The sequence below is a fragment of the Leucoraja erinacea genome, chromosome 5 (genome assembly GCF_028641065.1).
Source record: "Leucoraja erinacea ecotype New England chromosome 5, Leri_hhj_1, whole genome shotgun sequence".
In the NCBI taxonomy this organism is placed as follows: Eukaryota; Metazoa; Chordata; class Chondrichthyes; order Rajiformes; family Rajidae; genus Leucoraja; species Leucoraja erinaceus.
Genome location: NC_073381.1, coordinates 18,626,737 through 18,652,451, shown reverse-complemented (window position 1 = coordinate 18,652,451; position 25,715 = coordinate 18,626,737). Strand labels below are relative to the sequence as shown.

General features: G+C 37.8%; 1 protein-coding gene across 3 annotated transcripts in view; it reads left to right on the top strand.

The window, feature by feature from the left end:
- lyst (lysosomal trafficking regulator) overlaps window positions 1–25,715 on the top strand; it is a 208,392-nt gene that overhangs the window by 115,848 nt on the left and 66,829 nt on the right. For all 3 annotated transcript variants that reach the window (XM_055635156.1, XM_055635157.1, XM_055635155.1), the window contains exons 11-24: window positions 86–195; window positions 3,114–3,537; window positions 6,080–6,218; window positions 6,583–6,756; window positions 9,412–9,569; window positions 9,990–10,180; window positions 10,517–10,762; window positions 11,619–11,792; window positions 12,669–12,821; window positions 13,781–13,918; window positions 15,493–15,691; window positions 17,615–17,740; window positions 18,587–19,274; window positions 21,768–21,948. In XM_055635156.1, the coding sequence (XP_055491131.1) occupies window positions 86–195; window positions 3,114–3,537; window positions 6,080–6,218; window positions 6,583–6,756; window positions 9,412–9,569; window positions 9,990–10,180; window positions 10,517–10,762; window positions 11,619–11,792; window positions 12,669–12,821; window positions 13,781–13,918; window positions 15,493–15,691; window positions 17,615–17,740; window positions 18,587–19,274; window positions 21,768–21,948 (3,101 nt within the window). The remainder of the gene's footprint in view (window positions 1–85; window positions 196–3,113; window positions 3,538–6,079; window positions 6,219–6,582; window positions 6,757–9,411; window positions 9,570–9,989; window positions 10,181–10,516; window positions 10,763–11,618; window positions 11,793–12,668; window positions 12,822–13,780; window positions 13,919–15,492; window positions 15,692–17,614; window positions 17,741–18,586; window positions 19,275–21,767; window positions 21,949–25,715) is intronic.

Here is a 25,715-nt window from a genome sequence, read left to right as displayed (position 1 = left end):
ATATGACCTGTCTGGAAATGCGATAACCATTAGCAGTTCACCATCAATTCCATGACCCGGTAATCATTTTTGCTTGTTTATACAGAGTGCCAAGCAGTACTTGTGGAATTATTGGTGATTTTAACCAGATCCAGATTGTCAGCAGAAGAATTAGCCCTTTTTCTGAAATTGTTTTTGGAAAAGACCCCTCCAACTGTGAGTACTAATTGTTTTATTGAAAATGTTTTCCAAAGCTGAATTAATCTCGCAACTAGATTAAGAGAGCAAAGAAGAAATGTAATTGTCAGAAATTCAATTTTGCGCAGAATACACAGGAGAATTCATGGCAGAACATGCTCAAAAGTGCTGTTCTGAAGGAAATCATGACGGAATACTTAATGTTCCAAACTTCCAAATTACAAAACATTCTAGTCGACATAGTTTTATGGGGGAGATTGTGGGAAAGCCAAGAGCAGCTCCCTGGAGATGCAAGGAATTGCAGATGCTGGTATCTTGAGCTAAACACAATGCTGGAGGAACTCAGCAGGTCAGGCTGCATCTGTGCAGGGAATTGTGACGTTTCAGGTCGGGACCCTCTTCAGACTGATTATAATAGGGGGAGAAAGCTGGACAAAAGAGGTGGGTGGACAAACCCTGGCAAGTGATAGATGATTACAGGTGAAGGGGGTTGATTGTACATTGTAAGTGAGTGACAAAGACTAGAGTGGAAAGGAAACATAGAAACATAGGAAATAGGTGCAGGAGGAGGCCATTCGACCCTTTGAGCCAACACCACCATTCAAAGCGATCATGGCTGATTGTCCCCAATCAGTAACCCGTGCCTGCCTTCTCCCCATATCCCTGGATTCCACAAATAGGAGACAAAAGGGTGCCAGATAAGGAGAGAATGGGAGTGACATGTAAAGCCAGAGAGATGGTTATAGATGGAAGGGGAGAGGTGGGGGGGGGGGATAATAAATAGAAATGAGGAACTTGGTGATGGGAAATTAGTGTACAAAGGATGGGAAAGCAGGGTGACGGGGGAGGTGGAAATAGCGGGAGAAATGGGTGTGCACCAGGGCAGGATAGCACAGGAAAGAGAGAGGAGGAAGGGGGATATAACTTGAAATTGGAGAATTCAATGTTCACACAGTTGGATTGTTTGTTACCCAAAAATAATATGAGATGTTCTTCCTCCCAAGCAAAATATGAGGTGCTCTTCCTGTTTCTGGTATTTTTTACTGCTGTGATCTTTGAGAAAATTCCATCTAGGTACATTTTAGTTCACTTGCCTTGCATCCTTTCTGATTCTAAAAGAATACAATATATGAATAAATGTCCACATCCTCACTTCACTAGTAGAATCATAGATAACCAGTATCTAGTTTCAAGGAATATTTGTTTAATAGGCTACTAGTTTGATGTCAATGTATTAAGAAAGAAGAAGGAAGCAGTGGAGGGCAGCATAACAAATGATGAAATGAGAAAAGTAATAAGTGAAACAATTGTTTGGAATTAATCTCATTTTTCATTCCATTCCTTTGCTTTATGATGCACCATAGTTAATTGTAGATTGTTAGGCGTGGTGTTCCAGAGATTTTTAAAGCAGTGCATTGTGCTGGCTGCGGTAGATAGTTCAGAAGAGCGTGGCTGGCATTCAGATGCCCCAATGTTCGGTAGGCCTGGACTTAACCTGGGAAATGAGAACATATGAAGTAGGAACCCACAAGACTGCTCTGGTATTTAACACGATTGTGGCTAGTCTACCTACCACTTGAACATAGTTGTTCTGCTTTATCCCATACTTCTTGATTACTCTAACATACAGAGATTTGCTAATTCCATTTATATATGTCCAGAATGACTGAGCCTCCAGCCTTTTGGGATATAGAACTCCATAGATCCTTCACTCTTTGAATGAAGAAATATCTCCTCATTGGAGTCTACCCTTTATTTTGACATTTTAGCTCTGAATTCTAGACTCAGTCAAAGGGAGTATAATTCCCCATATATCTTGTTGGGACCTCTAACATTTTAGTGTGCTTTAATTGCATCACCTTTCATTATAAACTACAGGCCTAGCTTACTCAGTCTCTCCTCGTATAAATAATCTGCCATTCTCAGGAATCAATCTGATGAATCTTTGTTATATTCCTTGTAAGGCAAATACATATTTTTTAATAAGCTTATCAAAATTGTACTCTGATGTGGTCTAACCTAGGCTCCTTATTATAATGATGTAGTGGCATCAGTTGCTTTATTCAGACATTACTTGGTTGACGTACATGCAAGTTTGGTCTAACATATTGTCATTGATACTGCAGCTGCGCGAGGGTGTTGTCTCGAGCGCAGCTACTTGTCGACTGATGATCTCCAGGTGAGATCTGCTTATGTAGCAGGACACTCCCCTTAACCCATGTCGTCACGAGACAGCCCTCATAACCACTGAAGAGGGTTCGACCGTAAGTGGTCTAACTATCAGCTGACGCCACAATGACATCTTTACTCTTGTACTTGGATACTTTGCCTTCATTGCCTGCCGGACCTGCATGTTTTTTGTCAGTGACTTGTGTACAAGGACACCCAGGTCTCTGTGCATCAAAAATTTCCATCTAAAAAATACCCCGCAGATCTTTTACTTTCCTGAGTAAGAATGCCAGTGTACATCTTACTCAACTCCACCTCTTTATGTAGAATCTCAGTAAATTATTTATTTTAGATTATTTATGAATACATTTTTATTTTAAATTTGCACAATAATTTACAGCATGATTTATAGTATTTAATTATTGCTGAATGTCAGAGGCTTTGTAAAAGTGGTCCAAGGATTTCACAGAAATGTATTTTCCACTGCATCTTTGCTTCCTGTCAGAGTGCAGGACCAGCTGGTGCCGTGCTTACTGCCGTGGTCTTGCGAGTCACACTGGACACCACTTGTGCAGAGTGAGCTGATTCAGCTTTCGGCATCTGGCCCACATAAGTATGGATAGGTGGGGATTGTGATTGGCAGTGCAAATGCAGGGTCTCCAGGCAAAAATATAAATATTTTCCTATTGTTACTTCATCTGGGAGCCATTACTTTAAGACTTGTACAATGAAATATTGAAGAATTGGTATTTGTTTTTATATTTCAGAAAATACTGCTTGGAGGAATTCTGAGCATAGTGGAAGCAAATATAAATATGGTCCCAATGCAGTACCTTGCTTTCCCAATAGCATCCAACTCTAAAGTTTCTGGTAGCATTTCATCCATGCAGAAATCCAGTTCTGCCATCAGCAACAAGAGCTCTAACCCTCTAAAGCGTGTCAAGATCTCACAAAGCAGAAGAGAGACAGAACCTGACAGATACATCCACCAATTATACTCTCCTTGGCACGTGGCTCCACTCCACTTACCAATTGTTGGTCAAATCTGTTGGCCACATATGTCGGATGGCTTTAGCATTTCACTGTGGTTAAAAGTGGAAGTACCTAAAGGAATGGATGCGTTAAATAAAGTTAAAAAGCAAAAACGAAATTTGCTAGACACTTCCAGAGAGAACAGTGTTGACATCACTGGTAAGAATAGAATTAATTGTTCTATTTTATTGCAAATTAATAACTTATGTAATGGAGTATTGTTTCAAAATAATTTTCATGAAAGATTTTTAGGAATGAGGAAGCTTACCACATTGTGCAAATTTGTGGCCAATTTAACTTCTGCTTATCTATTGTTTGCACTAGAAACATCTTAAATGTTAAATCTATAAGAGATCTATTTTGAACGTTAATTTATTTAAGCAAGTCTTCACACCAGGCATTCGTGATTAGTGTACCTACAATTGTTTAGCTGTAAAGTCTAAAATTGAGAGTGCAAGTTCGGAATTGAGAATGCATGTTGTCCCTACTTTACTCCAGATAACATTCATGTGGCAAAATCCTTGTATAACACTTTAACGTGATGATGTGAGGCAAAGTAGATTTCAAATAACAATGAGACAGAGTACAGGAAGGAGATTGCGAACCTTGTGGTCTAGTGTCGAGACAACAATCTTTCTCTCAAAGACAGCAAGACAAAGAAGATAGTGACTGACTTCAGGAAGCGAAGTGGTACACATACCCCCGTTTGCAATTAATGTCCCAAAATAAAGATGGTTTAAAAACTTCAAATTCTTAGGAGTCAATATTACCAACAAGTTCTCCTGGACCACCCATATTGAAGCAATGACCAAGAAAGCACACCACCAGCACCTCTACTTCCTCAGATGGCTTAAGAAGTTCAGCATGTCCCTAACAACTCTCACCAATTTCTACAGATGCACCATAGAAAGCACTTTATCGGGATGCATCACCGCTTGGTTTGGAAACAGCACCATCCTAGACTGCAAGAAAATGCGGCGAATTATGGACGTAGCCCAGATCATCAGACAAACCAACCTCCCTCCCATTGACTCCATTTATACCGCACCTAGCCTCGGCAAGGACAGCAGCATAATCAAGGACGAGTCGCACCCTGGTCACTCCCTCTCCTTCCCTCTCCCATTGGGCAAAAGGTATAGGTGTGAAAACACACACCTCCTTTTCAGGGACAATTTCTTCCCAGCTGTTATCAGGCAACTGAATCTTCCTACCGCAAGAAGAGAAAAGTCCCAAACTACTGTCTACCTCATTGTTGACCCTTGGACTATTTTTGATCGGATTTTACTGGCTTTACCTTGCACTAAACGTTATTCCCTTATGTATCTCAACACTGTAACTGGCTCAATTGTAATCATGTGTTCTCTTTCCAATGACTGGTTAACACGCAGCAAAAGCTTTTCTATGTATTTCGGTACACGTGACAATAAACCAAACTGAAACTGAACTGAAGTAACTGAAACAGCAATTATATCCTCTCTGAGAGAAAAATGAGAGCAGTGTCATTATGGTCTTCTATAGCAAAAAAACAATAATTTGCAAAGTGATGATTATACAAATTCTGACCACCATAGGTCTTTCATTACGATTTGCATCATGAACCAAATATGTAAGGAACTTTCCACAACTGTTGTCATTTCTTAAGAACAGAGTATGCTGTACGTTTCCATGTTTTCATCGGTCTATCACAAATACACAATTTGAGTTCATGGGCACTTAACTCGGTCTGATTATTGTGAAAATGGTAATTTCAGGTTGCTTCTGCTGCATTTACATTTATAATGATCTGGTTCAAGCTTCTAAGGGAAGCCAGACAAGGATGGATTGACAGAATATGTGTGGATAACACTATATTATTTAATGACAGTATTTTAGTGGGTTAACATATCATTTGAATATTTGTCACAGAAACAAGATAGATACACTAATGTGAAGATCCAGTAAGATCCAAAATAGATCTCTTTTAGCTGAAAGGAAAGAACAATTTTCACAATGTTTAGTCCCGATAACTGCAATTAGTGAAGTATTTTTGAACTGTACTCAAAATTGCCATTTAAGATTTAAGGTTGCAAACTTCAACTTGGTCAGGTCTAAATTAATACTAATTTTAATCATCCTATAGCATCTTCTTTGGCTAATGCAACTGTTTATTGATGTTGGTTGTGAGATAGGTTTTGTTTAGGAGATTAAAGAGACCTCTGCTGCTCTTGACGGGTCATGGAGTCTTTTATGTCCCTCTCAGGAGGCGATTATCTCAGTTTAACATCTCAATTGAAAGGCAGTTCCTCATGGGTGAGCACTCCCTCAGTATAGCATTGTGATGCCAACCAGTGGATTCGTATCTCTGGAGTGGGATTAGCATTTACTGAGCCAGAACAGATACCTCATGACCTATCATCTTTCAAAGGTGGCAAACCCTTGAGAATATGGAGCCATAGAGCCTTCTCTGCTGCGGTTCACAATTTCATTGGAGCTCAAGTTAAAACAAAGCTAACAATTTTCATTATTTCAGTTTTTACTAAATTTCACTAATCTTTATTGAAGATTATCCGTGGTTGTTCATTCAAGTTCCTGACAATTTTAAAGATAGCTATCTGCATTGCCCCCCCCCCCCCCCCCCCCCCCCCACTGTATTGGTAACATGGTTGCAATATGTGCCTGCTCATCTTTCCTGGTGATGAAAAAAATGTATTTTGTTTTGCAGAAGACGAGAAAACAACAGGCTTATATTATGATGGTGATAAACTGATTGAAGATGATTGTCTTCATGTCATTTCATTGGGGTCTAAAACAATGATGCTGCAAGTTTGGGCTGATTTGAACACTGGTGGTTTTGTATTCAGGTGGAGTATGACATTCTGAAGTATAATGGGATATTGAGTGGGATATATATCAGAAATCAATTGGCTGAATTGGTTTATTTGCTTCAGATTCCAGCGTCTGCAGTCTTTATTACTATTTTGATAATAAGTACTGTTATTTAAAATATGGATGATACTTAGTTAATTGCCCAATGCTTGCTCCCATGAATTTGTAAGTGTGTTGATGGTTTTGGAGAGCCTTGAGTAACAAATCATTAAAAAAAAGTATTATAATGTTTTGGTAATGATTGCTAATCACCATGCATTAACACTTCTGTGACTACAGTTGGCTCAAATAATAAAGATGCATGGGATGCATGAAAAGTAACTTGGTTTCCTTTTGCAGAATTTGCAATGATTCAAATGATGACTTGAAAGCAGGGATTCTGGCACAGGCCGAGTCACAACAAAATATTATAACTCCAGGCAAATGGCAGCACTTAGCACTTACCTACACACAACGGTCGGAAAACCAAAAGAATGTTAATGGCATGCTTTCACTTTGGATATCGGGGCAAAGGTATATTCTTACAATCCTCTCAAATCATGTTAAAGCCTTCAAATCAATTATATTTCACCACAACTGTAAAGCATTGCAGGCTAGATTATGTTGTCCGTCCAGAAATTGACTGTTTAAGCTGTAATATCTCACTTGTAATTGCACTGCACCATAAAATTGATTCTGAATATCTGCGACTAAAGCAGAATAAAGGGCCTGTCCCACTTTCACGACCTAATTCACGACCTTTTTTACTCGGGGCCCTTTAACCATTCCCAACGAGTTGTTCTGTAGTGCTTTATGAGTAACATGAGGGAAAATTGCCACATTCATCATGAGGAAAAATTACCACATTCATCATGTGCAATGTATTAATCACGAGCATTAATAACATATCATTGTTCAGGGTTTGCAAGTATCGCTTAAAGAAATCAGTGGATCAAATTTTGTTCTGCCACCGACCATGTTCCGCCATTCAGCGAGAACATACCTGATCTGTGTCTTTACTGTTTATCCTGTCTTGATGCCATATCCATTACCCCTGGACTTCTACAAATTAGACTTTCAATGAAGTCTAACACCATCTTAGTTCCTCTCCCACCACTCCTCTTTCTCCTCAACAGCTTCTTGAGGGAGTGTATTTCGGATTTACAGGGCTTCCTATGTAATTAAGAAAAGTGACCTCGACCCTGAATAATCTTGCCCTGATATCTAGGTTTTCATCACCTGTTCTGGGTTTCCCTGAAGAGGAAATAGCTTCTATCTATCCGGCTAAATCCTTTAATCATCTCAAATGCCTCAATTGGATCATCCTTTAATCTTCTCTAATAACGAGAATACAAGCCTAGTCTATGAAACCTGTACTCATTACTAAACCTTCCAATTACTCTTTCATTCTGGTGAAACATATTTATTCAAGGCACACAAATAGTACAGTTGATTTTACTGACCCTGGTGAAGATGTGCTGGTGGGACGGTAAATTGTCCCTGGTGTGGGTGTGAGGGTGACGTATGGTGATCAGGATATTAGAGGAAAATGCCATAAATGCAGGCGCGTGCGTGATGGTAGGCATAGACATCGCCTGGAAGGTTTGTGTCCACGTGGTACGATTCTGATTATTTTCTGGTGAAGGGAACCGGACTGGGGTGGGAGGGCACCAGTTTTAATATAGAAGCCACTGTACATAGCTTAAACATGGTAGATTACACAGGTTCTCTGAATGTTTTTACAATAACCATTATAAGGAAACCTCTCAGGATCTTTGCACACTAATTACAATTTTGCCTATACCAAATTGCCTTGAAGTTAAGATGTGCAATTGTTTTATAGATTGCATTTTCCCATTGTTTGTTATTGTTCTTTTAATAAAAGCTTGAGTGAATGGTGACTCTTCCAAGATGTCTTGAGGAAATTCAATAGTTTAGAGGTATTTTTACAGTGAGGAAGATTAAAGGATTTTTTGTTTAATTCTTAAACTAAAGGGAGGGACTTGACAGAGGTATACAAAATTATGAGAGATAAAATTGTAAGGGACATTTCCCCATGGCAGAGGTGTTTAAGACCAGAGGATATAGATTTAAGGTGAGGAGCTGGAGATTTGGAGACCTGAGAAATATTTATGTTTCCCTCCAGTGGGTAGTTTTCAAAAAAATACATTGGAAGCAGGCACTCTGAAAACATTTTAAAAACATCTGGATGAGCACTTGAATCAATTATGTTTTTCTGCTGTATAAATCTATGACCTACATAGACAGAAGGATTCTTATACTAAGAATGTTGTTGAAAAATCTGCAAAAGAGATAGAAGTGATGAAAAGTTCAAGCAGCGAGATGTGATTTTGTCTGTTGTGCATTAGAGAGACATGGATGAGAGAGGGGTTGTGCAGAAATAACAGGTTACAGAGCTTTTTGGACCAGAGTTTTTTTTAATCATTATGAGTAGAAAATGAGAAATAATATATATTGATTTTTGGGTGGTGGGTATTGATGGTAATGCCAGTATTGAACATCCCTCATCACCCTTGTTTTAGTTTAGTTTTTAGAGATATTGCATAGAAACAGGCCCGTTGGCCCTCCGAGTTCTCACCGACCATCCATCACCCGTTCACACTAGTTCTATGTTTTATCACTTTCTCATCCAATCCCTACACACTCAGGGCAATTCACAGAGGCCAATTAAGCTACAAACCCACATGTCTTTGGGATGTGGGCAGAAACCATAGCACCCGTCAGAAATCCACATGGCCACAGGAGGAACGTGCAAACTCCACACAGACAGCACCCAAGGTCAGGGTCGAACCCAGGTCTCTGGCTCTGTAAGGCAGCAGCTCTACCAGCTGCGCTACTATGCTGCCCAATGTGAATATGGTGGGGAATACATTGCCTTCAATTTATTGTGGTCCTTCTGTTGAAGGTACTGCTATGATACAGATAGTCATTCAATCCAGAATTTAGATCAGCAACAATACGGTGCAATTATACATTCACTCTTTAGGGTGATGTGCAACTTGACAGGGATATATACAGTTACACTATATATATCAATTATTGGTAATCTATGTTAAATATGCATTGCATGGAGACACAGCAATATAGTATTTATTGATAAGAGTCGACTGCCACAAAATTGACAAAGATTTGTTTGGATTTTGATGAAAGGTTTTCTCTGTTTTACAGAAAGTCTGACTTGGCCTTGGTTTACTTAATTCCTCGAAAAAACAGCCTCTCATCTGATGGTAATAAAACATTTGCATTGATCGGCCACTCTGCAGCCCCTCAAGATTCCACCAGATTAGCTGGAAGATGGAATATTGGAAGTTTGCTTCTTTTCAATGGTAATGGTTTGATGAGAAATTCAAGCTTTTCTGTGTGTTCTTTGTATTTGCTGACTGAAGGAAAATCCCTTTGAAATAGTATAAAGCTTACTGAAACCCCAACCGGAAAATTCTAATGCACTAAGTGCAGTACGTACATGAACGAGGTGATTGAATTTTGTTTTGTTTTCTAATCCTGTACACTGGAGATGGCTGCTGGGCCGCATCGGCATATGATCAAAAAAGTCTTACCGTATCCATTTTAGGGTGCCAATCATATTTTATAACAATAAAAAATCTCTGTATAAAATCACTGAGCTGTATAATAGCATATAAAATTACTTAAGCCTTCATATAAAATTCGTATAACTATTTTAAATTTTTAAATGCAGTAAAGATAAAAATGTAAATATCATTGAAAATATTTCTTTTTCAATATAGGCGCCAGGATAGGGCCAGAAGAAGCATATTACTTGTATGTCTGTGGACCTGACTTCACCTCCATTATGCCCTGTAAATTTGGGAAAATTCAGGCAAATTACTCCAAGTATGTTACTCTGGAAATTTTACAGTGTGATCAAATTAAAGAAGTTATCATGAACAACAAGGAAGTAGACACTGGCCCTCTGGTGGTGAGTACCTCACTCAAATACCCAACTTGATTAAATCCTCTTTCAAATGAAGTGCTACATAGTTACAATATGACTAAGCAGAAATGAGAATTTTTGTTGGTAAAGCAGGTCGCGAATGTTCTGCCTAATTGAAAGTAGAATTGATAGTTTCAAAAAGAATTGGGTAAATATTTTAAAAGTACGGCTTTGACTGGTTGTGTATAAAGAGCAACGTAGTGGGAAAATTGGACAGCTCCTTTGAGGCATCAGCATGTCACCAGTTTATTCCACTAAGAGTCTGATTATTTAAGTTAGAGGAAACCCAGAAGTATTATACCTTGATTGTTATTTTTGCAGGATAGCCTCGCTATTGTTTACAACCCTCAATGTCCTGCTCAATATACCATTTACGAGACTGCTATTCGACCCAAGGGACAAATAAGAATAGTATCAGCGCAAAGGCCTTTCAGTTTGAAGGATGTCCAGAATAATACCATGGAGCCCCAGAAATTAAAGAGTTTGCAACCTTTGGAACATCAAGAGCTTCAGCGAATCCTCCACAAAATTGGAGGAACTGGTTCATTCATCTTTCTCTTCGCCAGGGTAAGAGGTGTTACTCATGACAGACTTAGCAATGCTGTCGTTAATTGCAAAAATAGTTACATCTGCAGCTATTTCCTACAATTTGTACTGGAGGAATTAGTCAACTTATCTGTGTAGACTTAATTTATTTCAGCTGAGAATACATCTTGGTAGACTAAGTGAAGATTGGCACGCAAGATAGGCAGTAAGTGAAGATGACACAATACTTAGATGTCTGAATTCGTACAGGTTTTCAGTGTCTGAACATACTCCCCTAGTGCTGGATCAGCATGATGGCTTGACTGCCCAAATAGAGTGATGAAAATGACCATCCTCCATGTTTTAATTGAATCTTGCAATATAGAGGGGAACATATGATTTTTTTTTGTCACGCTTCCTGTTTGGAACCCTCAGGAAGTGTTAAAGGTTTGCGGTATCTAGTTCCAGACTACAAAAGCATTACCTGGGTGAGAGGAGAAATGGGACTGCTATAGCTGGTTTCAGGAAGGCATATAGGTTTTACACTGGGTATGTACAATTGCAGTTTATTTAATTAGTTGAACAGATTAATGAATTGAAGGGATATGCTGACAATGCATGAACAAAGCATTGCTTCCAATTGTGCAGATAATGTGGATATTTATTACACTTTACACTGTAAATAGATACAGGTCCAACTTGTAATTTTAATTTGTTTTGATTTTCAATAACATTATACAATATACTAAATCAGGGCGACTTACTCGGAGGATAAAGTATTATTATTTTGGAGGGGGAAAAAAGGTGCATTTTATTTTACTAATACGCGACTGAGAAATTACCTGTTGTATGTTAATGTGAAGGATCGAGAAATATTTGTATCTTCTTTTCTATCTAGTCTGTTGAGATAAGTGACTGCGAAAAGACTCAAGCTCTAGCACTGAATGTTATACTGACTTTGACAAAGTACAACCAGCAGAGAATTCAAGAAATGGAAAGCTGTCATGGCTATGCAATGATTCACCAAGTGCTCATCAAAACAAAATGTATTGTCGGCTTTCACATCTTAAAGGTATGCAGTATTCATTACATATATCGTTAGATCGGCATAATTTTCAATAGTGATACTAAATATCTGATTTAACAAATCTGACGATCCACTTGTTTGCTTCTTGTTACTAACGAAAGGCAGCATTGTGATTAACGTCATTAGCAGTTAGTTGGAAGCATATTCTGATCAATCAAACTCAGCTGCTTTCACTCTTTTTCTCCCTTCTCACCCACCCAAACATCCAGTTTTCTGTCCCGTCTTTCTCTTATATCTGTTTATGCTGCTACAATACATGAGGGTTTATTTCCTGGTCGTTTCGAGGAGATATTTACAGCCCAGGATTTGTTGGAAATTGCAAGGTCTTGGCTTCAACATGGAAAGGAAATAAGTTAAAGCAAAACAAATTACTTATGTGAGAAGAGAAGTATAATGTGTAAATGACACATCAAGTTTGTGACAAAACACAGAGCAGTAAAGAATAAATAGAAAGGGAGATGGAAGACATTACAAACAGAAGGTGTAGCAAGATAATCTGTAAATTTAAAAAAAACATTTATTAAAGCTTTACAATGGAGAATAGTCAGGGCCCTTCCAATCTAAATGTGATTACCCCAGACCTGTTCACAATTATTTTCACCAAAACTAGCTCTCCACCCCCTAAAATACTTTTCTGGTAGGTATTTTAAATCATTTCATTCCCAATATGCTGATGAATTAGCTTTATACTATATTTCAACACTAGTGATTGCATAGGATGCACGTATTGTTTTTCACAATGACTAAAGAACTTCTTGTCTGGTTTGTACTGTTTTATTTTGAATATTATACTGTGCATTTAATTTTTTTCATTAACAGTTATCATATCCAGTTAGAAAAAATAAAATGTATATCTTACAGACTTTACTTGATGGATGTTGCAGTGCTCCAGTACTTAACTTTAAGGAGTCTACAAGTCAATTTGAGATTGATACTGAATCTAATGCAGTGATTCAGGATGTGAAGATTCTGTCAGAATTGTTACTGGACTGGAAGATCTGGTCCAAGGCACAGGTTTTGATCTACCTTTTTACATTTGTTGCTACCACTGCATTGAAGTATTCCAATTTACATCGAGCAATAATTATTAAATGACATACAGCGGCTAACAAAATTTCTATTGATGAAAAACCTAATGAGAAGGAAAAAACATGTGCAAATATTTCAATAAATGAAATGTTTATTGTGATGCTTTCAATTAATCAGAAATTCCTTTGTCCTGAACTGGGTGGGATTAGTTGTTGGGGATTTCTGTATGTCAGTGATCCCGAGAAGCATGTTTTTTGCAGTTCCTTCTTAAACATTTCATCTACTCCATTGCGTGCAGTTCCTTCTTAAACATGTTATTTGTTTTGTTTCTTTTGCTCGCTATGCACAATTTTCTTTTTGGATCTGTTTATAACACATTGATCTAGAACCGAGAATTTTGTGTTGGCACAGAACCTTTTTGTTTTTGTTTGGACACAATATTGCAAGTTTATTCCTACAAACAATATGTCTCTAAATGTAGCTCTGTATATTCTTGGAAGTTATTTGTACATTGATATTTTGTTTGGCTTTTTAAATTGCTACCATAATCTAACAGTTTTTTTCCTTTGGATTATTTCTGTCTAAATGCTTGATAACATTTCCCATCATTTCAATCATGCTTGTTATCACCTTACATTTGCATTCACATTTGCCTTAAGATTACATTTCACCTGGGCAACTGCTAAAATATTACAAATCTCCCTGAATTTTACTGCATATCTTTATCTTTCCCATACTGTTATCAAACAATTTTAATTTTCACTGTGCACAATTGAATCAAATAGAATAGCAGCAATGCTCTTCATCTTGTATAGAAGCATAGGAAATAGGTGCAGGAGTAGGCCATTCGGCCCTTCGAGCCTGCACCGCAGTGGTATGGATGGCATTGTAATGTATTGCAGTATTGCAATTACCAATAGTGTGTCTATTTATTCTGAAAATAGAATGGTGTCTGGGAAACGCTGATGGTAGCTCTTGAAGTGCTCATTAGAGTCAATCATCCAAAACAGATGTTCAATATCAAACAACTTCTAACGGCTCAAGTGGTTTATCGCTTCCTCTTGACTTGCCAGGTTCTTCAGGTATGAATTATCTTTCTAATCCAAGGTTCTACACCAATCTTATTTTTTCTCCAGTGTTTCCCCATGTCTTACTGGGGAAAATGTTAATGGATGCTCTATACTTTTTGACACCTTGTCCAGCTGTCTATTTTTCACATGTTACTAGACTGTGACCATCACCAGATCATTAACTGTAAAATTCCGCATTGCTGAGCTCTACACTCTTCTCTTCTGGCATCCGTCCATTGGCTTTTGGCATTACATTATTGAACGACAATTAAGAATGCAAAATCCCATTTTGTTCTCTCAATGAAAGGCTAAATTGCAAGTCTAGCTGAAATCAAACAGCGTTTAAGAGGGAACTGCAGATGCTGGAGAATCGAAGGTTACACAAAAAAGCTGGAGAAACTCAGCGGGTGCAGCAGCATCTATGGAGCGAAGGAAATAGGCAACGTTTCGGGCCGAAACCCTTCTTCAGACTGATCGGGGGCGGGGGGGGGGTGGGGACAAGCAAGGGAAAGGAGGAGTAGCCCGAAGGCTGGGGGATGGGAGGAGACAGCAGGGGGGCTGAGGAAGGGGAGGAGACAGCAAGGACTAACAAAATTGGGAGAATACGATGTTCATGCATGCTGCACCCGCTGAGTTTCTCCAGCTTTTTTGTGTAACCTGAAATCAAACAGCTCTGTCCACACTATGAAGATGAGATAGTTCCTTGTGTATTAGTGTCATAGAGTCATACAGTATGGAAACAGGCCCTTTGGCCCAACTTGCCCACACTGACCAACACTAGTCCCACTTGGCCTGTGTTTGGCCCGTATCCCTCGAAACCTGTCCTATCAGTAGAGTAGAGACCCACCCTGCTCAACCTGTCTCTATATCACAGACCCTCGGCAGTCTTGGCAACGTCCTTGAAAATCTTCTCATCACTCTTTCTAACTACAACATCTTTCCTATAACACGGTGCCCAGATCTGAACACAATACTCTAAATGCCAACGTCTTATATAACTGCAAAATGACCTCGCCTTTCTCATTGCCTCCATCCCATCTCTGAAAAGGGAGGATTCAAAGAGCAGTTAACTATTCTCTTTCACTTTTGCATCCCATAGGCACGACTATCCAATAGCCTCCTCCCCCTTTATCTGAGCAATTACTATATCAATCAGTTTAGTATGCTTTCTTCAGCACATACTCAGTTGATCATTTCAAGAACTGACGGCTCTTTTTAAATCATGCGCTAATGCAATATTCTTATCTATGCAATTAAATAATGAAAGAAATATATAATTACAGAAATTTATTATTTAACTTATTTCAGGCCTCATGACATTTATTTTATAATGTGCATGGTGATGCTGTTGTCTTATCTTAAAGTATATTTTGTTGAACTAATCTGCAAAATGTGTAGTTTTGTGTAAAATTACAGTGTAATTTCGAGTGGTGAACTAGAATTCTTTTGTTTCCAAATTGGGAAGGAAAAATTCCATTCATTTCTGATAAGTTTCCATTATACTAAGCAAAACGTAATGTTGGATCAATTGTTCTGGTACCTCACCTGCACTCTTGTTCTTTGTTTTCCCCAATCTGGGTTGTTAGGAACACCGAGATGAACAGCTGACATCTATCCCTCGGGAGGTCTGCAGATCATTTGTGAAGATCATTGAAGAAGTACTTGGGTCACCTCCAGATCTGGAGTTGCTGAAGCTGGTTTACAATTTTTTGTTGGCAGTGCATCCTCCAACTAATACCTATGTTTGTCACACTCCACCAGGCTTTTACTTTTCCCTCCACATAGGTGAATGGAATGCTTTTGATATGTTTTACTAAAACAACTAAGGATGAAGGGCACTGATGTGGAACATTTTTTTAATTTATGTTTTCGCATATAACCTCTGGACTATCTTAATGTCAGTCACTTCATTTAAAAATGATTAATTGCAGTATGTTTTTGTGACGGCACACACGGTACAGCATACCAGCACATCTAAAAATGTTAGTGTGATTATAGCATTTTCTGGCCATGTGGCACATATATTTATTAATCATGCATACTGGCACCTTTTTGGCAAATAGTAACACTGATTAATAGCATGCAGTATTTTGAGATAATTCACTATAGGGAAAATCTCCATTGTCTAGAAATTAGTGATTTATTTTGTGCTGGATTTACAAATAAAATGAGTTGCAACTTGTTAAAATCAGTTTGAAGATGGAAAGATATGTACGGTTGTAATTAGCTGTTTGATGCCAGTGGCAGAACCAAAATAAGCAAAATGATTTCTTCAACCTGCTTTGCCATTCAGTAAGGTCATAGTTCTTCCTGCACTTTCCATCCTAATCCTCATGGACCTGAATCCCTTTATTCCCTATAATCTTGTTTATACTAAAATGACTGAGCATCAACGTACCCTTGTGGGATAAAAAAATTCCAATGTGTTCCAACCTTTTGCAAAATCCACATTGATATCTGAATAATCGGTTTCATTACAGTGCTTTGACTCACTTCAATGTTTTGTAGTGTTAATGGGCATAAAATAAGACATTTCAAGGTTGCAGGTTATTACCCATAAAAACAATTGTTATTCTATTGTAAATAAAATGCTCTGCTGTCCAGTTGGAGTCCCTAATCTGAGGAAAGACATTCTTGCCACCTAATCTGAGGAAAGACATTCTCGCCATAGAGGGAGTACAGAGAAGGTTCACAAGACTGATTCCTGGGGTGGCAGGACTTTCATATGAAGAAAGACTAGACTCAGCTTGTACACGCTAGAATTTAGAAGATTGAGGGGGGGGGGGGGGATCTTATAGAAACTTACAAAATTCTTAAGGGGTTGGACAGGCTAGATGCAGGAAGCTTATTCCCGATGGTGGGGAAGTCCAGAACTAGGGGTCACAGTTTAAGGATAAGAGGGAAATATTTTAGGACCGAGATGAGAAAATCATTTTTTTACACAGAGAGTGGTGAATCTGTGGAATTCTCTGCCACAGAAGTTAGTTGAGGCCAGTTCATTGGCTATATTTAAGAGGAAGTTAGATGTGGCCCTTGTGGCTAAAGGGATCAGGGGGTATGGAGAGAAGGCAGGGATGGGATACTGAGTTGGATGATCAGCCATCATCATATTGAATGGCGGTGCAGGCTCGAAGGGCCGAATGGCCTATTCCTGCACCTATTTTCTATGTTTCTATGTTTGTGCCTGCATATCAATCAGAGATAGTATTTCTTCTGTTTCCTTTCATAGTAGATCAATTTTCTTTCATTTTCATTGCATAACAAATGCACACTCTTTTACATCTTATGATGTATGCTCCAAATATTTCATTTTCTACCTTTAAACTAGTTCTATCTAATCCCATCCTAGACTACACACTCACTGTCTAGTTTCTCTGGAGACAGTACCTTTTCTCTGCAATTTCCAAATTTAACACCTTCACACACTAGAAAAATCTTGATCAAAATAAGAGGTCACTGTTCATTAAAACTCAATAGCTAATTGCTTCAATTACACATGAAGGAGACACTAGATAAAAACTGAATTGTTTTCAAGGGTTCATTCAAAATAACACTTCAACCAATAAGTTTAATGAGTGAAAATACCAAAATAGGTATTATATGGAAAATTACCATCACAGAGGTAATTTAATAGGCTTTAATATAACTGATGTGGTTGAAAATAGTTCAGCTATTATTAAAAAAACATTCATTTATTTTTGCTTTTAGATGGCAAGATCTTTCATGAAAAGGTTAAATCGATCCAATTGTTGCGACATTCTAATAGTAGTGGAAAATGTAATGAAAGTCCTGTTTTTTTGTCGCCATCTGCATTTACTGTGGTCTTACCAGAAGGTTAGACGTTCTTAATGATTTATGATTTAGTTTAAATTACATGGTTAATTGTTGCTCAATTATGTTACTCTACATAATTTACTTCTTATTATCTGCTTGTGAACAAGTATTTGTCTGATAGATATCTTGTGAGCTCTTGTGAGGTGGGACTAAGGGGGAAAAAATTTGTTCGGCATGGACTTGTAGGGCCGAGATGGCCTGTTTCCGTGCTGTAATTGTTATATGTTATATTATATGGTTATTTACTCATCTAAATTCTGTAATTCTATGTTTTCATTAGAGTTCAGTTAATTTGAAAAATGAGAAAGGAATTTATATTTGTCTGTTCATCTTGGAGGAATAGCTTAGATACTTTTAGCAAAATCTTGATTTTATCTGGACTTTATCTTGAACTAAACATTATTCCCTTTATCGTGTATCTGTGCACCATGGGCGGCTTGATTATAATCATGGATAGTCTTTCCTCTGACTAGATAACATGCAACGCAACACTTTTCACTGTATCTCGGTACAGGTGACACTAAACTGAACTAAGCTATGTCGAATTCTAAGGAAACAACTCGCAAGTATATAGCTCACACTGATTTCCTTTTCCTTGGAAGAAGTTATCAAAATTAGAAAATCTCAAAGTACAGAATAATTAGTTGATGCAAAGAATACTTTAATTAATGTAAGAATAAAAGTTTTAAGAAATGGTTGAAATTATCTTTCATAAACATTGAAATTCATTGAAAACTGTGGTTAAAATAAACTAATGCCTATGATGTAGGTAAATATCAAACATTTTATAAGAATTAATATTAGATAATGGAGCAACATTCTGATTTTTTTTCTCCCCTTTTCTAGGAGAAAATGTACAAAGTAGCACATTAAACAATGAAAAACCAGAATCTCCATTACTGCCAGTGTATGAGCCGCACCTCCAAAGTCAACCATTAACTCCTTCCTTGTCGCCGCAAATGCAAATCCAAAACATGAAACATGATGTACAGGAGGTTTCTGATGGCGAGTCAAACTCTGAAAGCTTTTTGCCGGAGAATGTTCCTAAAATGGCCATTGCAGAAACTATGGGTCGAATACAGGATGAAGTGTATCTCAGTAGCAGTGAGTCAACAAAAACCTTGTGTGAATCTGAAAAGGGGGCTTTTACAAGAACGGTTATTGCACATGATCACATAGAAGAATCATTGGAACGTGTGGTGGAGGCAGGTAGCCCAGCAGTTGTGAACATCAAGATTGATGTGGAACATGTTACAGATGAGAGTTTATCAGCTTTGGAACCGGAACTGAAACAGGAAGGATCAGGTGATGGTGTAAATCGGCCCGACAGTCTCCAAGGACTTCAGATGTTCCAAAGAAGTCAGAGTAATTTTACTGGCCTGGGCTTAGCATTTCCATCTCAAAATGGATCTTTAGTTGGTGGACATTTGCCAAGCGTGGTTGGCATGAATTTGATTCCTGAAGAATGGGAAAGCTTTGGTTTCTCACCTCTTTATGAGCGACCCTACAAGCAAACAGACAGTACCCCAGATAGGTATAATTGTGCTCACAAATTAACAAAAATGATATTATTTTAATCATTAACTACATTTGTTATACCAATATTATTCAGAACATTTTTTAAAAAAAAATGGAATAAATTCCTTTTACATTCATACAAACCAACTCTTGAGGATGAGAGGGTGCTCAATGATAGGACTTAAATTAACCCATTTGGCTTCCTTTGCGAATGAAACTGAGTCAGCTTTTGTAAAGAAAATAGTGTATCTGTATTTTAGATATGGGGAATAAGGAGGTAGAAAATATTATCTTTACTGTCAATGTCTTGATTTCTCCACAGCATTTGACAATATCAAATTACAGCCACCTTTTCTCCATTGCCCAGGTTGGTAGAACTATCCTTGCATGGTTCCACCACAGCTTCTCCTTGCTCTCCATTATCATCAGATCCATTATTGGACTCCCTCCTCTTCGTTTTTTATATGTTGCTTCTTTGTGACTCATTCTGTGTTTACATAATCAACAGACACATGCATTCATAGTAACTATCTAAAAAATAATATTCCATGTTATGAGATGGAACTGCCAGCTGAGGTCCAGTGCAAACTAATCTGGTAATTACTTCAGCTAATCAGAATGCTGCAGCTGCTAAATATTCATGACATACATGTGGTGTGATATGTGGAAATACACAGTGTCCCTAGAACTCTACAGGGCATTGATTTTTATGACAAGGATTTGAATTCTTTGCCATTGTCTAAACTAAATTTGGAGTTATTATGTGGCGAATGTTGTAGACTCCATCTGGATTTACCGTTAACGTTCATGTTCCTGATGTAAAGAGGTAATGTTAACGTTCATGTTCCTGACGTAATATGTAAACATAGTACAATATAATAAACAAGAGAGAAAAAAAAGTTCAGTGTGTGTATATACACATACTCACAAATATATACACACACCCACACACACACAACATATATATATATATAAACACACACACAATGTATATATATACACACACTCACACACACACAATATATATATATACACACACACTCACACATACGTACACACTAAAAAACAAACAATAAACAAAAGAACTCTTTACCACCATCCTCTGCTTCCACCCTGAGTTTAAGATCCAGTACCCCCCCCCCCCCTTCTATAATGTGGACTCTTTTCAAGACAGCAGCTTCTCTGAGTTCCTACCTCCTGACTTTCTACAGTTAGTAATATTCTTTAAACACCTCATCCATCTCCTGTGCCTCCATACATAGACAATCTTGTTGATCTTTAAGCAGCCCTAGTTTCACCCGTTATTCTTCTTCCATTAAAATACTTGTTTAGAATATCTTTGGGTTTTTCTTTACCTCGTATGCCAAAACTATCTCATGCCTCCTGATTTCCCTCTTAAGTATACTACTATGTCCCTTTTGCTCCATGAGGGGTTCACTTGATCCCAGCTGCCTATGCCTGACGTATGCTTCCTTCTTTTTCTTGATTAGAGCCTCAATATCTCTTGTCATCTAAGTCAAGAGTGTTTTATTGTCATATGTCCCAGATCGAACAATAAAATTCTTACTTGCTGCAGCACAACAGAATATGTAAACATAATAAATAATACAACAACAATTCAGAAATAAAAGAACAAACAGATAAAACGAACAAAAAAAAAGAACAAATAGATAAAGCAAACAAAAATAATAACCATTGTTGTGTTAGTGAATCCTGGAGCGTGGTGTGCAGCTGAGGAAAAGTATACCAATCAATTCCTTCAATCTTTTGTTCAATTCTGGAAATATTACATTATTTATTACACAGTACATCTTGCATACAAATGATAGAGTTGACACAATGTTCTGAATCACTACATTTGATAAACAGACTAAAAGAAAACGTCAGGAAGTTTTATTCAGTAATTTTTCCATGGTGTTATTTTCTTTACATAATCATAGTGAATGAAATATTTTGTGATTTCACCCTTTTTCTGTCTACAAAGTATAAACAAATAAAATGGTTGCTTGAATTTCATTTAAAAATGGACCATATCATACTTGGTGCACGTGCTGTTTTATCTAGTAGCTATTGTAGCTGGCTTTTTGTATATGTCAATAAATGGTGCAGTCTGCAAGTATGTAAAAATAAACTCTTAACACAGGTAGAATCTTTGTGGGAGATATTCTGCAGTAAAGGCCAGTTTCTATTAATTTCAGCAGTCATTGAACAATAAAATTTAACGCTTCTGGCAAAGTACACAGGACATTTAATTGTATAAATAAATACTTCCAGGTTTGAAATACTTCTCATGCACAAAATGTTTCATTGTCTCATCTGTTACAAATAAACTCCAGGTCACTGTCTGACTGACTACATGTGGGGATCAGTCTGGGATAATTATTTTTGCAGAATAACACCATGAAGTTTAAAACATCCACAGTCATAAAGTTGACGTTTACATTATTAAATAGGGCTTTTTCGTGAGTCTATTTCTCTTCTGATTGACATGAATGTTTTCTGTATCTAGATCAATAACAGAGGATTGCCTGATTCTCATCTGCTGTGGTCTTTATAATCTATTGAGAGGAATCCTGCTCATCTTGCCAGATGTGATGCTCGCTGATGTGATGGATAAGTTAATTCAACCAGAAGCACTAATCGTCCTGGTGAATCACCCAGTTCCAGTTATACAGCAAGGAGTTATTAAAGTAAGAGAAATAACCAGTTGATCCATTCTGAGATTTGCTCACGGCAGCATGAAACTTTGCACAACAAATGGATAACCGTAATGTCTAGCACCAGGTTGTGATCCACATTAACAGTGTTATAGTGAACATATTCTCAGTTGTTTACATTGCATGAATTTTAATGTTGCAATACATTTTCACAGTTGATGTTCAAATTGACAATTGTGGCACAGTGTTATGTCTGCCACAAAGGCTAGTAGATTCAAATATGATTTACAATTTCTGTTCTAAATTTTAAGCATGAATTTTGTCATGTAAAATGCCTGAGCTTTCCTTGAGGATGGTCCTAAAGTCTTTAAAATTAAATGGTTGGGTGCTTCAAGAATAAAGCCAGAAATAAAATCGTAAGAGTTAAGTAAGTACTTAATTATTTAAAAAAAAAAACAACTCTTTATTGATTATAAAAAATATTGGAGACGAGAACAGGTTTAATTTCAAATTGTATAAAAGTTGGCAGTTAGGTGTATTACTGAGTAAAGAAATGTTTGAAGACATCAATGAGAAAGACTGATATATCTGATAGCCTTAGTGAAGTTACTGGCCTCATTTCTAAATTCTAATATGAGAAGTTCACTTGATCACATCAGTGTTTGCCTATGTTAAAAGCTCAATTTTACTTCAAAAATCAAATAAATGTTTTGAGTTTAGTTCTTTGGTTATTTCAAACCACACGATCTGATGCTTTCTCATCCCACCAAAGTACCAGCTCTGCTTCAAATCACTCTTTACACTTTGACTTTGACAATTTGTACCTTTGCTCAGTATTCCCTTGGTCAATGTGGCCCATTTCATTCCCCAGAATCAGATCAACCAACAATTCTAACCTTGAGGCAGAAACATACTGAAACAATTCTGCTAAATAAAATGTTGTTTAAATTACTTCTCTTCCTTGCCCTATATTTAAATACTACCCCAGTCATAATACTCTGTTCCATTCTTGCTAAGCTTAACTTAATGGATTTTGTCTTCAACCCTTCAAGGACATTCTCTCTCTCTCTCTCTCTCTCTCCAGCACTGTATTTTCTTTCTTAATCAGTATTGCTGCTCCATTTCCCCCCCAATGAATAGCTTTTTGGCACCTGGTGCACCTTGAAAGATTTAGTGTCTTATTCAGCTTTTTTTATGAGCCATGTCTCAGCAATTTTCACTATATCATATTCCACATGGCTATTTGCTCCAGTAGCTCACCAGCCTTTGTTCATTTCAACACTGTGTTTATAAACATGGTATAAATCTATTGTTGTCTCGCTAATGTTAGTGCGAGACACATATATATATTTTACTCTAGCACTGTCTACCAGTTCCGATCTTCTATGTGCCATATTCCTTTCTTGTGTGCTACTTGCCAGAGGTATTATTCTTCCAATTCTTTTCTGAACACCACCTTCCACCCCTAAACTGCAATTCACTAACCTTTCCACTAGGATACTGGTCCTAGGTCTGTTGCAGAAGCCCAACCATCTACCCCAGAACTGATCCCAATATCTTACGAATTTGTATGCCATTCTACAGTGTCATTTGTATGGTATCCACTTAATTAAGTTATCTTCGACCTGCTTGCATTGGAACATGACTCTGAGAGCAATGCAATGATTTGATGCCCTTTTTATATTTCCTCATCTTCTGGTTTCCACTGTCTGATCTCAAATATTTTCTTCTGGTTTGCTGTATACAGTGAATTCTTCTTATTCGTTCCCTTCCCCCCACCTTTAGTTCCAAAGAGGCAATACACCACATGGAACGTAAGTTAATGGTCATATAAATTCCTGTTTATCTCTTATTATTTATTCTCTAATGATTCTGGCATTTCTACTCTACTTTGTTACCCCTCTGCAGTCATTTGCGCCTTGTTCTGGGACTTAGTATTGTCGTCTTCAACATTTTCTAAAGCTGGATGCTGATTTGAGGATGGGACCAGCTCCCAAAGGATTGTAGACTTCCTACCTTTTCTTGCTTTTACGGATGACCTTGCTGAAGTGACCTCAAGTAACCATTACTTTGTGTCATCTCCCCTTAATAGTATTATTCTGTACTTCCCTGCACTTGGAACTCTCCTTCCTATGCCAGAAAACCCAAAAACTGCAGATGCTGGAAATCTGAAATAAAAACAAAAATGACCTGAAACGCTTACTCTGTTGCTCTTTCCACAAATGCTGTCTGTCCTTCTGAGAATTTCCAGCATTTTCTATTTTTATTCTATCTCTACTTCCTTTTATTTTTATTTTTCTTTACTTACTTTCTATCCTATCACCTGCTTTAATCCGCATTAACATCCCAACTAGGTCGTAATTATAGTATTGAACCGATATTGACTGTGAAAGTACCATTCAAAAGTCTTATTTAGTGGTCACCTTCTTAAATCTAAGATCACATAATTTGCTGAGCTTTATTTTACAGAAGAGAATAAGAAACACAAGAGGAATGGATACACAAGAAACTGCAGATGCAGGAATCTTGAGCAAAACCCAAATTGCTGGAGGAACTCTGTCAGGCAGCATCAGCGGAAGGAAATGAGCATTGCTTGTCCATTTCTCCCCACAGATGCTGCGTGATCCACTGAGTTCCTCCAGCACTTTGGTGTTCTGCTCAAGAGGAGTGGATAATTTGTCTTCATTCCAATGTGGCAGTTGATCCTGATTTATTATTTGCAGCCTTGCAGAGTCAGCTCATGGAATGATAGATACATTAGGAAGGACATTGTGGCCTTGGAGAGTATGTGCAAGAGTTTTACTGGCACACTCCCAGACCTGTGGAACTATCTAAATAGACTTGAGAAATTGAGATATATTTCCAAAGGAAAAAATGTTTAGGGGAAATAAATGAGCATTTCTGGCAAGCCCACAATTATTCCCATCCCTAATTGCTCCTTAGTCATGTCTTTAAACCTGCAATCTCTGTGGCAAAAGTGCTTTCTCTGCTGTCAGATGGGAAGGGCTTTGGGTTGGAGGAAGTGGGTGGATGATCCATGATGAAGGAATACTGATACATTTTTCCATGCCAGGATGGCATATGTCTTCGAAGTATGCTTACCGGTACTGTTGTTCCATTCTCCATCTGCACATGTCCTTGTAGATGATTGACGATAGATACTATAGATTTGATCGTGCTGGCAAAAATGTTTCTGCAAATTGCTGCAGCGTTTCTTATGTTATCTCAGCAGATGCTTTGCACTGAAGGCATGTTGCACTGGCAAACATTTAAACTTGGAGATGGAGTGAAGCAAGGGGGTTGCTTTGCATGGATGGAGTTGAGGATTTTGGATGTTGAAGCTGCTTGCTTACAAGCACATAAAAAATATAGCATCACCCTTCTGACCTTGTGCCTTATAAATGTTGAAAAGACGTTGGCAACTTGGGAGGTGAATCACTCACAGCAGAATTCTGACCTGCTCTGACATGCAGGTGGCTGCTGTGACTGACTGACTCACTGGAGACAAGCAGGTAGATGTACAAGATTTTTACTCATCACAAGTGGATGTTCTGGAGAATCTGTTTCTTCTCCCCAGACAATTTATGATACAGAAATGTTTTAGATCTTTTTTTAAACACAAAACAGTAAACTAATTTCAATGGGTCTAATTATGTACTTAACTCATATTTTGAATGTAGACAATTAACCTTTGCAGAATTATATATTGACAGTGGAAGCACAGCTTAACACCTTCAAATATTGAATTACCGGTGATTGGCCCGAGAGTTCTGAGCACAAAACACCAAATACCCAAATGT